Raw genomic sequence first — 19,082 nt, forward strand, 5'->3', positions numbered from 1 at the left:
TGATCTTTAAGGTCCCTTCCAACCCAAACCATTCCATGATTCTATGAAGTAAATAAGAACTAGCAACCTCCAGTGAATTAAGGGAAGGGGTCGTGTTTGGGTATTTTCTTAAAGAAAAACTGGAGGGTTTTTACAATAGGGGAGAGTGAAACTTAGATAGGGACTGCTTCCTCCTAGTCTTAACTTGTAGTTCATAGAAAAAACACCAGTATCAGAGATTTCCCATGTATCAGATTTCTTTCTTTTTTTTTTTAAATCCATTTAATCTCCTTTCAGTAAATTTGACTCTAGGAGCAACATAGTGCAAGAAATTTAGTCTTTTCTTGCATTCAGATTTGGTTTAAGCAAGCTAACTTTATTACTTCCATTCTCTTAAAAATCTGACATAGTCAAAACCCACAAGTGGCAGTATCCACTGATAAACGTTGCAACTCACTAGGAAGTTGTTTTTTTAAAACCTATGCAGTCAATATATGGTTTACTGTGGTCACATAGTTCACACAACTTGCTGCTTCTTTTTCAAAGTACTTCTGTCATGTAAAAAGAGGCAGAAAATAAGAATTTTCTGTCCAACCTCTACTAATTGATTTTTTGTCTGTCAGTGTCCCCTCCAGGAGATCAAAGCCTTTTAATGTCTAAAACAGTCTGTTAGTGTTTCACTTAATGAGACCCTTCGTTTAACTGGTTCACTGAGATGGACAGGACATTTGATACCTTTTATATAAGGACTGCACTTAATAGCAGTAGAAAAACCCCTCAGCAGGTTTCTCCCATGAGTTATTTCGCCATCGACGAAACTGTCAGCACCTAAAAACGGACTCACTCTAACAGTTCACAAAATAACACGTTTATTAATACAAATTTGTGACAATTTATGGAGTTCGCTGTGTCTGGAATAGGGTCTAACTGCAAAAACACACTTAAACTATGTAATAATAATAATAAAGCCAAGCATAGGCACACACGCTAAAGCAAAAGCAACTTACAAAGACGTAAAGCAACTTACAAAGGCGTAAAACAACTTACAAAGAATAAGTAAAGTAAAAACTTAAGTACAGGCTATAAAGCAAAAGCAACTTACAACGAAGTGATAATTAAAAATTTTAAAGTACTATGGAGCAAAAGTAAAATTAGTATATATGTATAAAGCAATTGCTCACCCCAAGGTGTCCCAAGAAGGTGGAGGGAGAAAAGGTAGCCTGTTGGTTACCTCCGCAGAGTTGATGGAACTTCTCCCGGATTTTTGCTTATGTCCAATCTCTTTTTATACCTTTTTCTTAAGGCAGTTTTAGTGGCTATAGTCAATAAACCAATTTTTGGGTGATAGACAGATGAAATAGGCCTTAAGGGTCCACTTCCTGAGTTCCCTGCAGCCAGGATGTTCACAAAAAAAGGCCATGTTATCTCTGTATCACTCCTTTCTTCATTTAATCCTTTTATCAGTTTCTGGGAATGTCTCCCCAGGTGCTGGGGTTTTCCAGGAAAGCATCAGGAGGCTCTTTTCTCCTTTTGTGTGGCCTTATCTATCACCTTACAACTCCTGAGTGCTCCATAGATGGTTTAGTTTAAGCTTTATATATAGGTTATTGATAGGCTATCACAGGAAACAAATGAAACTTAATTGAATTTGCCATGCTCTCACATAGCTTCTGTTCCCTTAATGGAATAAAATTATTTTGTTGTCAGCATGTATGCTGACAGTTCACCTCCTACCCTAACTGTGTGATTAACGCATGTTGTTGCATTTACTGTGATAAGCAAACTGGCAACTGTAATGCAAAAAATGAATTGCACCAGTAGTTATTATTTGATATTATAACATAACCTAATGCACTAGCTGGGCAGTGGCCAAATAGTCATCATTCAGAATCTTTATGCAACTGCCTAATCATATATAAGTATAGCTGTAGGTCATTCTATAGCATGTCTATTTATTTCTGATAGTGGAGTTGTGAGGCCCTGCAACTGTAATGATTGTTCTGCTAAATTCGATGTTTGCAATGAAAGTAAGACAGAAACCAGCATTAAGGGGTCTTAGAGACTGAGATATGCTGTGGTATCACCAACAGAAGGTTCAACTAAGATCGTAAATAAATGCTTGCAAATCTTTCACATCAACCCCTTGTAACAGCTGCTGTCTTCAGCAGAGGCACAACACACCCCAGTTTAAGCTATGACAGTACCTAGAAATGCAAACAGAGGATCATGCAGAGGATCTCCACCCCTTACATGTGGCATGTGTCAGATTTACATGGTTGGGAGAGAGGTCCCTTTAGCCACCTCACTGCTCTGTATGTGGCTGTGTCACCGAAAATTGTCAGGAAGAAATTAAACCCTCCAACACAACCATTTAAGTGTTAGTGAGCCAGACATTACTTTATTCTGACCAGGATATGTAGCAAATCATTCCAGCTACATGTAAGTGAGGCACAAAAGGTGGTTTGGTTTAAGGCATTCATCAGGGTGACCCAGACATTTTTACTGTTCCACGGGTTCAGATGTTGGAGGTTCAGATCGCTTCTGATGGGGTTCAGGTCACCTTTGATCATCACCACAGCCAATAGCAGGACACATACACCTGGCAGGAACCCACCACGGTCTGGCATCTGTGGAAACACAAGCATACCCACGTCCCCAGGTGATAAGCTCCCATGGACCCTCCCACTCTCATATCTGAAGGTTGCAGACCAGTACTCTGGCCTTAGGCCGGAATTCATCTCCTGCTCCCTGTAACGATAAAAAATGCGTGAAGATTACAGGATTTTCTGCATTGGGAGGTACCGTGAGGTGGTTTAGTGTGTACACCACTTTCCATATACGATTCTGTGGTGTTTCACCATGTATTTCCCCTTTTTGTTTTTCAAGCATTCGTTTCAGTGTTTGATGGGTGCGTTCCACAATGGCTTGGCCCATAGGGGAATGTGGGATACCTGTGACATGAGAAATGCCCCATTGGTTAAGAAAGGTAGAAGTTTTGGTCACTGTATAACCTGGGCTATTATCAGTCTTGATAAGATGGGGAATACCTAGAGCAGCAAAAGCTTGACGCCAATGCGCAATGACATCTCTGCTCTTTTCCCCGGCATGGACAGAGGCCCACAATGCAGCTGAGTGCGTATCGACTGACACATGAACATATATGAGGCGACCAAATTCAGGTACATGCGTCACGTCCATCTGCCAGATTTGCAGACTTTGTAACCCACGGGGATTAACATCTGTTGAGGGCAAAGGTATGTGAGGCTGACAGTCTCCACAAGATGCAATAATGTCTCTTGCTTCACGTTCGTAAGGCCAAACTGATGCTGCAAAGCACTCACACCTTGATGAAAAAAGGCATGAGAAGATACTGCTTGCTGCCATTTGTCCGGTACAGGAGCAGCCCATGCGGGGGCTGCCAATGCATTGGCCCACACGTTACCTTCATAAATGAATCCAGGCAGACCAAAGGCTACGGACGTGCAAAACATAATAGGGCTGTGCTCAATGCTTTAGCTCATGCCATAGGAGTTTTAGTAGATGGAATAACTGCTGTTGATTTACTTCTTTTAATGCAGCGCGATCTAGGTGTTGCAGGACACCTGCAACATAGGCAGAATCAGTTACCAGATTCAAAGTAACATTAGAAAAGTGTAGAAATGCCATTGCTACAGCACGGAACTCTACCAGTTGAGGGGACCCATCTTCCTGGCCTACTAGCTCATGCCACTGACCTTCTTCCTGCCATGTGACCACCACTTTCCCTGTCTTTCCAGACCCATCAGTAAATACTGTAAGTCCCTTAACTGGGACAGGGGATAACAAGGGCTTCTCTATCAGGTGTAGTTTCAAATGAAGCTACAAAAATTTGTGAGAGGGCATGTGAAACAAGATCTTACCTGCAAAATGCAGTAATGCTAATTGGAGATCAATGCTGTTCGTCAAACACCATTCTAGGTAATCGTGGTGCATGGGCAAAACAATATTTTGGGGATCTCTGCCAGTAAGCTGAAGACAACGTTGCCGTCCCTTACAGATTACCTTGGCAACTAGCTCGACAAGGGTGCTCACAGTTTTGTGTGGTTGATGGGGCAAAAAAATCCATTCAATGAAATGCAAGGGGTCTCTTCATTGGGCGTCCCACTGTCCTAACAAACCAACAGGGTGATAAAGATTAATTACCACATACAAATTAAGAGGGTGGTCCTCTGCAAGGCAGTATGCTTTCCTGGTCTCTATTGCTCTTTCTCCCAAGCACAGCGCAGTTTTTGCTTCTGTAGTTAGACTCCTAGGGGAGAGTAAATCACTGTCGCCTTTTAGCAATTGAAACAAAGGGGCCAATTGAGCAGTGGTCAGACCAAGTAAGGGCCGTATCCAATTGAAGGTCCCCAAAAGTTTTTGTACATCATTTAGTGTTTTAACCTCTTGTGAAATTTGGACGGTTTGTGGTTGAATTGTCTGATCCAAAATTTTGACTCCCAAATATTTCCATGGTGCTTGAGATTGCACCTTTTCTGGGGAAATTTGTAGCCCATATGCATGCATCGACTGTTCCACTACTGGCATAACCTGGCACAATTGCATTTGGGTTGGTGCAGCAACAAGGATGTCATCCATATAATGATAACAGTACACCTGCAGAAATTGCTGCTGGACTTCAGACAAAGCTTGAGCTACATATCACTGACAGATGGTGGGGCTATTCTTCATACCATGAGGCAAAACAGTCCATTGATAACACTGACAAGGTTCCTGATTGTTAATTGCTGGAACAAAGAAGGCAAACTTCTCAACATCCTCAGAATGTAAGGGGATGATGAAAAAGCAATCTTTCAAATCAATAATTTGTATGTCCCAATCAATTGGAATCATGGTAGGGGAAGGCATGCCAGGTTGCAATGCCCCCATGCTTTTCATAACTCAATTTATTTGCCTCAGATCATGAAGAAGCCTCCACTTTCCCGATTTTTTCTTAATCACAAACACAGGAGTATTCCATGGGCTATGAGAGGGTTCTATATGACCCTGCTCTAATTGCTCTTTTACCAGCTCATGAAGGGCAAGCAGTTTTTCCTGTGCCAGGGGCCACTGGTTTACCCACATGGGAGTTGTAGTCAGCCACTGCAGCTTAAGGATGGGTCGCTTAATGCCCTCACACACAGTGACCCCTAGGAAAAATCCTTTCAGGTAGTTCCAACAGACACTCCCCGCATGCTCAAAACATCTCTTCCCCATAGGTTCAGTGGTACTATGATGATAAAAGGCCTTGTCATTGGTACTTGTCCATCAGGGTTCACAATTTGTACAGGAAATTTACTTTGAAAGCTTTGAGAAGTCCCGCCTACTCCAGCTATTGCAACTCCTGCTGACACCGTGGGTCAGTCTTTCAGCCAGTCTTTATGTGCTATGATAGTAACATCAGCTCCGGTGTCAATCATTCCCTTGATTCGCAAGTTTTTTGAATTTCCCTGTGTTAGTGTGAGCACGCAGGTCATAGTTGGCCTATCAGAACTGATGGTTGTCATCCAGTAGATTTGTGGAGCACCTGTGGACCCAAAACCCCCTGTATTTCACACCCGTGAGTCCGCTACCTGGACCCTCGCGACGAAAGGTACCAGTATAACGACCGGCAGGGAGGGGGTCCACACCGTGGCTTGGATTTGTCCTGTATAGTCCGCATCAATGACGCCCGGAAGAACAAAAAGACCCTGTATCGTGGCGCTAGAGCGTCCCACTAGTAAGGCACTTAAATCATGTCCTAACGGCCCACATGCTTGTAACGGTACCTTATGCACCTTAGAGTCCTTGATTGTATTTATTGCTGCTGTGGAGACATCCACTCTGGCACTTCCGGCTGTCTTTGCAGTGAGTCGGTCGCATAAACCTGGAACAGATTCTGGGGAACAACTTGTGTCTGTGCGCGACCTCCCTTCACACTCCGCTTCCCATTTCCCGAAGTCAGTGGTTGTCCCTGGAGAGTAAACTTGAAGCAGCATTGTTTAGCAAAATGACCTGGTTTATGGCAACATGAGCAAAATAACATGGAGCTCAAGCTCGACACAGTGGGGGGCCTGCGTGGGCATTGTTTTTTAAAATGTCCAGGCTGCCCGCTGTGAAAGCACCTCCTCTCTACCCTTACCACCGCTGCAAACGTGTTAGCCAGGACTTCCATCTGGTGAGACACAGAGCCCACCTTTTCTCATGCTTCTATCATGTCAATCAGGTTCGCATCACTACGCACAGATAGCAGTGCATGTTTACAGTCTGTGTTAGCATTATCTCGAGCTAACTGTAATATAAGTGTATCACGAGCTGCCTGATTAAACACCTACTTTTCCATTGCTTCTCTTATTCTATCAATAAACTGCACATAAGGCTCATTGGTTTGTTGCTTAATAGTTGTCCACAATTACTTTGGTTTGCCTGTATCAGGGACAAGAAGCAAAGTTTGAGCAGCGAGTTCTTTGGTTTGCTGCAAAACAAGGGGATGAAGTCAAGCCTGCAATTGTGGCATATTAAGTGGTGCATCCCCAAGCAACTGAGGAAGGTCAGCCCCAAACCTAGGGTCGTCCTGACTGCGTTCCAAATTTCCCAACACTGCCTGTTCCGCTAGCCTCCTCCAATGTGCTTCAAACATTAGTAACTGAGTCGGGTTAAAACACACCTGTGCAACTGAACGAATATCATGAGGAGTAAGCTAACTTGTCCAAATCCCTCTGATTAAAGACTGCGCAAAGGACAAACTAACCCCACGATGCATAACAGTTTGACGCAAGTCCTTAAGAACAGAGTAATTAAATGGTTCCCATTCATCAGGCGCTTCACCATTGTTGCGAATTACGGGGTATGTGAGCAACGAGCCACCCCCAAGGACTTGTACCACATCGTAGTCTCCCTCCTTTAGAGCCTGTTCTTTGATCTTCTGCCAAAATTTGCAGGGGTCGGGAGCAGAAATGGAAACCTGTACCAGTTGCATGGTTACAACATGCTGCCCCAGGGGGAAAGGAAGCACAGCAGGTTCCGTTTGAGAACTCGGGGCCCCGCATCTCGGTCTTCCGACTCCTTCATCAGCTGACAAGTCTATTAACATAGGTTCCTCTATCACTCCCCGTGAGTTTGTCTCTGGGTGTCATAAATTCAAAGATGATGACGGTTGAGCAGGAGCCTCCCACCCTTCCCCCGTATCTGGGGGCAGCGGGACCTTTGCACAGTCCACGGCAGAAGCGGTCCCTGGCCCCCTGACACTGTTGGGATGAGGCACAATTAATTCCCCTTGGGGCTCTGTGGGCGGGGGGGCTTGAGAGGGACCTGCCGCAGCAGTTCCGGATGCAGTCCCAGACACCTCAGGCTACAGAGCGTTACTCGCTGCAGAAGCAGCTTTCCTATCTGCTTTGAGCTGCTTCAGTGAGTCAATTACAAGCCTCCAAGTAGTTAAAGAATTTGTAGCTACAGCATCACCTTTAGCGGCTGCATCAAAAAGCACCTTCCCTGCATGGTCCCAAGTTTCTATACAAAATGCAGTCTGAGCATTAGCATTTACCCCATTCCGTTTGCACCAGACAAGCAAGGTGCGGAGGGCACGTTCATCATACTTTACACTGCGTTTCTCTAGTATTTTTGTTAGTATCATGATAACAGACTTTTCTTCCACCTATATCTGCGCACCCATTATTTATTTCCCAGCGGCTCATCTTCTCTCCAGGTGTCTGTAAATAATCAGGTCTGGACTTCGGCTCTCAGATGCGCCGACTTTGCTTCGTTGGGCTCTGTCACCACCGCTCTCTCTCGCCGCGGTCCTCTTTGCAATAAATCACCTCTTAGGGGTCACCAATTGACGATGGCCAAGAATGCGCTCAGACAGCAATTTAGCAGGCAAGGCACGAGGCACTCTTTATTTACAGCAGGCTTAGTTTTATAGTCTTTTCTTCTCTTCATGCACCAGTATATTATAATTCATTGGTTAGGTGTTCCTGTCCACTTGTCCAAATTCATCTTCTGATATGTGGTCAATATTCCTTCACATGCTGGCAAATCTCAAAAACAACACCTGTTATTTACTGCAGCTCTTCTTCTTTAATTGCTTTCTCCTGGATTGTTTACATTCCTTTACAATCTCGCAGCTGCAACTGCTCAAACTCAAGGCCTAAGCTGTCTCTAGTCAAGTTGTTTCCCATATTTTTGAAAGAAATAGAAGGGTTTGTCTCTCAAAGGGGCCTCAGCAAAATTAATTAATACTAATTCAAAGTGTGAATTTACAGTTAAACTGCTTTACATTCTTGTGTGTATGCTGAGGAATACATCTGGTCCAGGTACCTTGGTTTTCAAGCTGGAGTTCGAGATGCAGATTTAGACGCTTTATGTAACGAAACATCTGAGACTCTGCTATGGGAAACCTGGGGTTGAACCTTGTCTGACTGCGTGTGAGTGGGGTGTGTAGAGAGTCAAACAGGGCACCCATCAGCTCACTGAAGCCACTCGCTGTGAAGGCGATTTGGTCCCAGCAGTGAAAGTCTTTGGCGTTGGGGAGTGCTACTGACGGAGAGTCTCACGAATGGTCAGACTGGGAAGTTCCCTTAACAGTGTACAAATTAGTTCCATAATGAAAGTGACTGTAATTCAGACCATTTTAGTGTCAGAGTCACTGTGTCCTGGTATCTGACTTGTCAATAACCACATCATCTATTTGCTTTCATAAAGTGATTAAGTGCCGTAGAAGCCCAAGTCAATTTGACTTTCTTCACAGCCAAATACCTAGCCATTTTAGCAAATGAGATGTAAGTTCCTAAATAACTTAGGTTGCTCTTGAAAATGTAGTTTTGTTGGAATTTTCAAAGTATTCAGAACCGTAGCAACAGCAAGGAATTATGCCTAGTGTTCAATAGTAATTTACTGCACTAAAACACTTGTTGAAACAGTTGTCAAAAATATCAGATACATTACAGGTATGAGAATAAACTACTTCCAGTGATACTGATAAGCAATTTCAATGTGGGAGCAAGGGCATTTTTTAAATTTTTCAGCATATGTGATGAAATTTTAGGTCTACAAGGTTTTAATGTTTAGTGCAAAAAACCTAGAAATTAATTAGCTATGCTTGCACTTGCAAAGGGCTAAAAGTTATTAGACAGAGTTATCAATTTTGGTTTATGCTATATGGACTTCATGAAGAGATAACCTAGTGTCTCATTACTATATAAAATTAAACGATGAAGGCAAAAATGAAATCTTTTTAAAATAATAAAATTAAAATAAAAGTTGATCCTCTTCAAAGAAATTTTTTTAATGCTACTGTGATAATTCAGGTTAAATGCAAGTCTTTTGCATTGTGATACATTGTACAAAAGTCATGTATAAAACTGTTTTAACTGTGTAAATGTAATGAGAAACAGCTTAAATGTCATCGATGTAAACACATCCAGCATATACTAACAGACAATACAAGAAGCTTGGAAACTTCATTGTTTCTTGTGGAGAAGAGTGACTCTTCTCTTTGCCCCCCACTTTAAATTGGTTCATGCCTGGGATCTAAGGATTGATAAGGATCAGTAGCTGAAGCATTAATTATGTGTTAATACCCAATTTTTTGAATCCCATGATGTGCCTTTCAAGAGCTCTTCTATTGCTATTGACTTAGTGTTTCAGTAAGCAGTGAACACAACCATACTTAGGCATTTTTTCCTCTGGTTTTGTTATCTTCTGCAGGAGTACCGTGCTAGATTACCATAGAGAATATTTCTGTGGAATTTTCCTTCCTTAAAAGGAATTTAATTTCCAGTTTATTCCTTGGTGATAAGTTTCTATATTGAAAGGTGGTCTCTGGTTGTGTTGTGGTAGTTTCTACAGTCCCTGTGATGAATTAAGGCTTTATTATGAAATACATAATATGGATTTAGGTGATGGATACAAATAGAATATATTCACTGATTTGCAATGCACAGTGGTCTGCCATATAGTGGAAAGAGTCTGTACCATTACTCAACCTCTTTGGTCAGCTTCATCCATCAAGTCTGCAAAGATTTTGACCCAGCCCCACTGATTTGATGATCAATGCATAGGACAAGAGATGATATCCTTGCCTCTTCCTGGAATGGAAGAGGACCTGATGGCTATGTGCTCCATTGCTCTGTGTTTCATGGTGTAATATGGTTTGGAGCTGGCTCCCTGCCAAGTCTCCAAACCTTACCACAAGAAGTCCCCTCCGTCCCCCCCCACCCCAAAGCAAGGGAGAAGAAGGAAAAAAAAAACAAAAGAACCGAAAACGAGAGAGAGACAAAGCAATATATATAAATATATTTACACTTATATTTACAGTTATGTACAGTTGAAATATATATACAATTTCACAGGGGAAAGGGAAAGGGGAAGGGAAGAACAAAAAAACCCAAAATTATATATATATATATATATTATCCCAATCAGTAGCCCAAGGTGTATCAACTAAAAGAATTAGCAAAGAATATCTTACTACTCTCCTTGGGACAATGGAGAGTCACACTGGGGTGACTGCCGGCAGCCTCCGCCTCCCAAGGTCGACAAGGCCTTACCAGGCCTCACTCTCCAAGCCGACAGACTCAACAGCAGGGAGATCTGCACCTCCAAAGCCGCCGGAAGGAAAGAGACCGAAGGCGTCTCCTCCTTTCTTCTTATACCCCAGCTTACATAAAAATCGTAGGGAATACTGGGTAAATCTGGGCACTTCCTTGGTTACAAGCTGGTCACCAAGGAAGGCCTAGGCCAAACTACCACACCATCACATTGCTGCGCTTATGTCAGAGAATGTGCAGTTTTATAAGAGGAAACAGGATAAGTCTAAATAGTTTGACGGTCATTGTGTATTATCAGATACAAAACTAAACTAATTTAAGTAATATATTTCTATTTTATGGAACCATAGTAAAATCTGTAGAAGATACAGTAGAAATTATTTGTAGAAGAAAACACATAGATACTACAAACAAATAACATCTGCATTACAGCAGACATGTTCATGCCTACTATGTAAATCTCTTAGGGATAAAAAATATGATTGAGAAATAATACTGGTGCAGTCCTATTGAAAACAACCAATTCAAAAATAACCAGATTCAAAGAAACCTTCTAACCTTTGAACCAGGGTAGCCATAGTAGTAATAGAAAATTCATGTTTTGTATGTAATGATGACATTCCAGTATACAAGCAATAACTTCAGAGCTCCTGACTGTTTTCTTAGCAGGGTAGTAAGGCACTGGGCAAAGGTGAAGATGAAAAACTGCACAAATCCCCCTCACATTATTACTCAGCACTAGCTAGCAGTCTGACTTCTGGGATCTTCATGGCTTTTAAGTTTACCTTGTATCATTGCGAGTATATAAATTATTAAACTGAAAAAAAATCCATTCACTACCCTTTTTGCATCTTAAATTAGGATATTAAGTGACCAAAGAGTTCTCATTCTGTAACTGTCCTGGATATAAAGCTTTTTATCTGCTTCATCGCATCAATATAAAATAATTTTTCTTTGGGGAAAAGTTAGCAGTAAGGCACATTTTGTAAACATGTATACATGTCATGCACACACAGTTAGCTACCATAGCAGAACTACTAAATGGCATTACTTGCTTGCATGAAATTGCTGGTGTGGATATTTGTTTGCTGGATCAGAACATCAATGAAGAATTGTGAATATGATAATGAACTAGATTTTTTTAGCATATTCTTTTATGGAATTTTTGATCTGCTGAAAAGTAAATATGGTCAGAGAAACAAAAGAGTAGACATTGTTACAAAAATTAATTCTCATATTTTTCATATGTGAGTCAGTGTTCCTTGATGAAATGGAATTATCATTATTTTTGTTTAGTCATTTAAGATTCAAAATTTCCAGTGGTGAATTTCTAATTGGTTGAATAGATCATGAAATGTTAGAGCAATTTGAAAGAACCCATATTCCTCTTGTGAACTTATATTCCTGTTCAAGGAGATGAAATGGTGCATATGGAAGGAAATACTGGAGTGTGAAAGAATCATACATCGTGTTTTAGTGAAACAGTAGATGTGATCTGAATTGATAATGAATGTTCCTCTGTGACTGGTTGGCTTTGAACACCTAAGGAGCTTTTATGGGAATCATAATGTTTTTGAAATATGCTTTTATGGAATGGGCTGTGCATATGCATGAAGTGGACAAAAGGAACTCAGTGGACAAAATGGTGACAGAATGTTCAATTGTACAGATAAATCTATAAACTTACCTGCAAAATAATAGTAAAGATTTATAATTAAGCATAATAAAACATCTTTTTAAAATATATTATTATATTATGGTAATTACTGCTATACTAAACCTAAATACAAAATTATTTTGGCCAGAGTTACAGATCACTAATTTTCTATGATGTCTTTAATGGTAAGCTAATTAAACAAAATTAATTATTTTCTATATGTATTTTCCACGTAGGTGTGCACCTCACATGCTGTCAATGTTATACAAGTAAATATTAATGAACTAATTGCATACTAATACATTCACCTGATGTGTATAAGATGTTTTTCCCTTGCATACTGAGTGCAAGGATAGGGTCTTTGGATGATGGCTGACCAATTATCTGTGAAAAATAAAGCCCTGTGTTTCCTCAGAGAATAACTAAACTGTAGGCAAGGACTGTTCCTCCATAGGATACTTCAAGAGACCCCAACATCAGCTTCCTCTTTGCATTAAAGCAGTACTATCTCTATGCTCCTCAATCTTTGGTCTCTTTCTTGATATTACTGAAGAAAGGCACATTAACAAGATTATGGTGTTGAAATTCAAGACTTTTGAATTTGTAAGTAGAAATTAAATATGGTATTGAATAAATAAAGTATATTTCCAGCATAGATTTGCATTAAGACAACTAAGTTGTAGTTCCAAAGCACTACATTAGCTTTCTTTAACTGAGCTGGTGACAAATCTTTATTTACAATATATTTCATAAAGTAGTAGACTAAACTGGTAAAAAATAACATACATATTCTAGAATTACATGTTGTTGCTTTTGGAAAGTTGATATGGATTTCATCATCCTTAACATTTTATTTTTAAAAAGTACCCTGTTGAACTGGGAGGGTAGAGGTTGTTTTCCAAAAATGATATATCTATATTAAAAAATCTGTCCATTAATATTTTCTAAATTTAAAGTTTTGATGATTTGAGCACTTGGATTCTCATTTGGACATAGGATTTTTTCATAATTCTATTTTTCCTGTATATTAAAAAAAAAAAGACATTTTAAGAAAAAAAAGAGAAAGAGGGTTCTTACCATTCTCTTTCTGTCTGCAGTTCGACAATCAGCAAACATTGGGAGGCAGAACTGGCCACGCTCAAGGGTAATAATGCTAAGCTCACTGCAGCCCTGCTGGAGTCCACTGCCAATGTAAAACAATGGAAGCAACAGCTTGCTGCATATCAGGAGGAAGCAGAACGCCTTCACAAGCGAGTAAGTCAAAGCAAACAGCCAGGATCCTTGAGGTGGAAGTGCTTGTGACTGTATTTGCTCATTTTGAAGCAAAATAGCTTATTGTTTGGGCTTTAGATTAATTTTCGAGACAGAAATTGATGATTAATTTAAAGCACACAGGGTTCTTCAGTTGGCAAATTCTTTCTTTTGTAGTAGTTCTTTTTCTACAGACGGTTTTGTTGCAGGAAGAGTTATCTAACCTGTGGTACTTAGGATATGTCTGCCAGCTTTCACTCTTCATTTGCTGCCAGCTGCATCGCATCTGTTTCAGGACCTTTTCCATAGCATTACACTTCAGTCCCTCTTGCCTTTAAGCCCATAGACACTTGAGATCTGTAAGTTAAAGGAACCCTGTTGTATTTTCCACAAAGACCAACAGCTTCCTTTTATCCTTGAATCTAAAGAAAACTTAATGTAGAATCAAGCTAATTATACACAGCTAGGGATCTGCCTCTGATTTCATACAGGAGGGGCAGGATTCCTTTCCCTTCGCTGTAAATTTTGTTTGCAGAGGTCATTTTGCAAACCATAAATTAGACCACAATGGGGACAGAAATGCCAGTGTTTGAGAGACGAATAAAGTGTGCACAAGGTTGAAGGCTGCATTATGAAAACAAATGTATAATATTTTTATTTCTCTTCTCTTTTCACAACTCTCTATTGTATAATTTTTTCATAATTATTCATATGAATTTGTCATAATAGTTTAGGACATAGTTTTGTACAAAGAGAAGGCAAGATAACCTCTTTGTATGGAGGGAAGATGCCTTTGATATTGTTAATATCAGTTAACTTAGAAAAATATCAAGGAGATTAACTTAGTTAAGAAAATAAAAGCAAACAAAAGTCCTATAAGCTTTTTTGCATGAAGACAGGTTTCATGAATATGTTGACAGGAGTGAAAGTCAAGTAGCAGTCATGTCAGACAATTTGGTTTTATAGGCTGTACTCTCTTAAATGAAACAACATATGACAATTACGGTTAGCCAAATCCTGCAAATTGTGAAGTGTTCTTTCAGACCTGTGCTGGATCTGTCCAACTGGAGGCTAGTAGTCTCAGGAACAAGGATGATATTGATTTGAGGAAGAGTAATTCATCAGGCTGCATCATACCTGGAAGTCTGGAAGAATAGCAAGAATTCCCTTGAGCTTGAGAAACCTGGAGAAATGGCAGTTTGTTGGGGCTGTCCTATACCTAGGCTGACTTGCAGATGAGGATCTTGAAGTCCCAGACAAATGAGTTGATAGGGAAGAATGACAATTTTCATTAGACTGTAACTGCATGTGCCATAGCTGGCTGGACAAAATGCATGAAGTGTAATTAAAACTGGTGCTTTTTGCAAAGTGCTTTCATTTCAAGAAATTGTCAGTTGCTGACAAAACGGCTTTGCTTCAGAAATTTTCCAGTCAGAAAGAAGTTTGTCATGAATGTTTGTATAGGGAGAGATTTTCACTTAGTCATCTCATTTAAGCTTCTCCTCTAGAAGGGTGGAAGTTCTAACAATGCACTCCAGACTTGTGAATAGATGATTAAAGTTTGTGTTGATAAAATTATTTAAACTATAACCTCATATCATAACTACTATAGTGCAAAAGTTCAGGTGTATTTGACCACCAGATTGAGTTTTTACAGTGAAGAACTCATTGCTAAAACATGGACATAATGAGGTAGCATTCTATCGGCGGAGGGGCATGGACAAAGTGCTCTCAGACCAATTTGGTCGGCAATATGTCAGCTTTATTAGAAGAAAGACAGCTTATATACTGCTTATCACACACAGACATGTGATTCCTTCCCAGGCTACATTGGATACACAAGGAAAACATACTGCGTTGTGCAGTACTAATTGGCCCACGGCAGGTGTCCATAAAACTTGTTTACCTGCCAAGAGGACTCCTCCTTCACCTTGGCACAAGGCCTGCAGCCATATTAGTGGCGTAGTATTTTTTTACTATCTGCACCCAGCTGTGCCAAGGCAAAGGTCGCAGAAATGCAATACAAATTGTTCACACAATTTCTGTATCCCGACAAATCCCCCGTTCAAATTTGAACAATTTAAATTGCATTTTGGTAACATTCCTTATTGTATCCATAACATTTCAATAAACACAAACAGCAATAATGCTATTATGATTAATAAACTCAATAACCTATTGACACTAAGATATGTGCTCTCAAAGTGTGCTTAAAAGGGTTTCTTTAAATGTAGGGTTTATCCTCAAAAACTTCCACTCCGTCCAGAACATCCCTTGGGCCACGTCTTCTGTTATTCTTTTTCACACCTTGGCCCTTAAATAACACAGTGACATAATCATATAATACCACTGGATGTTCTGTTTCTGTTGCACCCTTTGCATACCATTCTATTATAGCTTCAGGATTTTTTGCCACTTTATGTAAAGGTGTCTGTGTATTTGTTTATCCAAAAGCGTTTGTGTATGTGTAATTGAATATTCACACACATACATGCATACATTGTCATTCATTCATTTTCACACGGTGGCCACCATCATACACAGTCACACAGACATACTTTTGAGTTCCATGTCAAAAAATTATAATTCTCTAGTATCTTATGGTGTTAAAGCTTCTCCACCAAACAGGTAAACTTTCCTCCACCAGTACCCAGTGAATAATCTAAGATCTTTACCTTCTATAATTATATGCTTAAACATACTAAAAAATTGTGCTCCAACAAAACTGTGTTCTAACAATATTGAGGAAACCGTTAGCCACAACAGTTCCTGGTGTCACCACTGTTACCTGCAGAAAACAGCATCAACCTTGTTTCAAAAAATACCAGTTTCTGTCCAAGGTTTCATTCATCATGCAGGCAACTACGAACACCTGTGTACAAAAGAAAAACTTAACATATGAAACAACTTTCGCAAGTTAACTGAGGGGCCTGACACCAGTACTTTCCCCGTTTCTGCTTTGCGAAAGTGTTTTATAAATTCTGAAATCACTGATCTCTATACCAAATACATAGCATTGTCTGGTAATTTGACAGTATCATGCAAACTATACAAGCAATCCACCCTTTTAAAGTTTTTCCATTTAGGATATGATATAAAATTTTACCTCAAAAAATTATTATCTTACAATCACACATAATCCCGGGTAGACTCATAAGCCAAAAGGTTTTTTGTCATATGCTGAGTCCAAATAATTCCTGCTACCTGCTGCAACACTACTGGAAGGAAACACATACAAATATGAGCACTGCAAAGTAACCAATGTCTGATGTAGAATTTCCAAACCACACCATTCTGCCTGATCTTCACAAACATCTGTTGTCTTCTTTCCCCCTTAGTGACACGTCTGGCCCATCCCAGGAGGCAAAACCAAGCACAATTGCAGACACTCTGCACATGGCATCACATATGTCCTTCACTTATCGAAGCCAGGGCTTAGCTCTAGCCTTTACCATTAACACTGCTGCAAAAACAACTTGGCAGCACACAGTTCAGGAGAGTTTGTCTTCAAATTTTGGCTAAATTAGAATGAGTGGAAACACCTTGTTGGTGACAGAGACTTTTTTAACTCTGGAATAGTAGATTCAGAGATCTATTAGGGCAAGAGGCCCGCTATACAAGAAAGAAAAAAACAATGCAGTTTGTTCTTTAAGATGTATGGCCGTAGTTAGTGTTCTGATTAATACAAAGATGACAAAAGCAAGTAGAACAGTTTCTCTAATTTACCATATTTTGCATCATCTTCTCAGTCTCGGACTAAGCTCATCGGAGCCACAGATCGGCTCCTCTTATACATGACAATTACTAATGATAGATTGAGAATGAATATTTTTTATTTCTGATATAACCAAACAAACAAGAATCACCTAAAGGCTTATTAGAGGTATTGTAAGTCATACTAACTACGACATCAGGTGCACATCAGGCCTTTTCAATACAGACCATACATTTCTGACACTCTAAATCAAATTAAAGATTTTGTTTTGTTTTCTCTCTTTTTCCAAGATTATAAGTAATATTATCTCAGCAGGAAACTAAACATATAACCACGAAATTAAAAATATAACTGCAAAGGTCTTTCCTTTCAGAACACTGAAGAAACGTTGCCCACTATTCCAAGAAGGAAGGAAAAAGCCAATTATTGAAAAGTTAATTTACTTGCTTTTCAATATATTTAACACGTTTAAGGCTACAACAGTGAAAAAATACTGTTTGATTATTCCTTTTTATACTCAGCTTTAAGCTACATGTGCAGATCAGAAGGATGGAGAAGGCCAAATTCCAGCTTGTAGCCAGTTCTTTAGGTATGATCTACATTATCTGCTCGCATTTTTTAAGTCTTTTGCCTATGAAATTCTGTTAAGAGAACAAAATTCACAACATAAGCAGCACAAAGAAAAATAAATAACTAGTTGTAAGATCAAGTAAAAATCAGCTGAGTAAACCTTTTTAAACACAATTCTAAAGATGTGATTAGTGTAATGCCAACCCAGGGTAAGGCTTCTGGTTGTAATCACTTGTATTCACAGCACTAACTATGGGGGTGTTTCAAGAAGACAGTTCCCCCACTCCTGCAAACTGAGGGTCTAGAGAAGCACTGATCTAAATACACACAGAATCTGTCAGGGTCACTCCACTGTCAGAGTCACTTCTCAGGGAGATAGAGAGATGTGTTATCTAAGAATTAAGGAAATCCCCAGCCTGTTGGCTTTCCATCCACCTTATGTGCAAAGTTGTAGTGCTTGTAAGGTAAGTTCTACTCTTTCCCTAGTTCTGAGAAACCGCTGGAGGTGGCTTAAGTCCCACTCAATTGCTAGGCAACAAACTATCTCTATTGTGTGAACCTTATTTCCCCTCCTGCTGAGACTGAGTACGATATTTTGGCAGAAGGTTTTTACAGGGGCAAGATGTAACTAAAAATAAGGCAATTCACTTAGAAGTGATAAAGAAAGTACAGCTGTGGGACGTGATGCACATGACCGAGTTTATAGGTGTTCAGTGAGAGTTTTGTGCTGCTTAGTATGTTACTGTGAATTGTCAGCACAAAGATAGTGTTATAAAAGAGTGGGTCTATAACTTTTACTCCTTCTCATTGAGAAAGTACATATATTGCATAAGTCATACTCGGTAACATTTGCTCTGAGCTGCAACAGCATTTGTGTTCCTTGTAAAACGTTTTGTCTGCCTAAATTCAGAAAATCCTTTTTCAGTTTTCTTAGCTCAAATGAGCATACAGACAAGGCAAGCATTTGGGGAACATTTTGTATGTTTAAACTCTCTCAAGCAATAGTGCTGTAATTTAAGTCTTATCCAAGCCATACCAAGGTCTTAAGAAAGCTAAATTGTATGCGTGTGGAAATCTGCAGAAAAAAAAGGAAGAGATAAAATCAGGTTAGTCTAATTGTTTCTTGTAAAGGACAAAAACATCTTATTCCCTTAGACCTCTTTCTCACCCAATCACAATGAGATGTGTAGACTGAAACTTGACCAGACAGAAGAAGGATTAGGAGAGCATTGGTTACGTGTATGCAGATATGTCTGTTCATCTTAGCTAAAATGAATTCTAATGTCTTTTTTACATGAATAAGGTAGGGTTTGACAGAATCCAGCAGTTATTTGAGCTTCAATACGTAACTCTCTTTTTTTTTTGT

At 39.8% G+C, this 19,082-nt stretch overlaps 1 protein-coding gene across 1 annotated transcript in view; it reads left to right on the forward strand.

Moving 5' to 3' along the window:
• LOC113981880 (homer protein homolog 1-like) overlaps nucleotides 1-19,082 on the forward strand; it is a 127,393-nt gene that overhangs the window by 59,600 nt on the left and 48,711 nt on the right. Inside the window, exon 6 of the mRNA XM_027709550.1 lies at nucleotides 13,278-13,434. Coding sequence (XP_027565351.1) covers nucleotides 13,278-13,434 — 157 coding nt within the window. The remainder of the gene's footprint in view (nucleotides 1-13,277; nucleotides 13,435-19,082) is intronic.

Source organism: Neopelma chrysocephalum, unplaced genomic scaffold, assembly GCF_003984885.1.
Source record: "Neopelma chrysocephalum unplaced genomic scaffold, ASM398488v2 Primary Assembly neopelma1_96809, whole genome shotgun sequence".
NCBI lineage: Eukaryota > Metazoa > Chordata > Aves > Passeriformes > Pipridae > Neopelma > Neopelma chrysocephalum.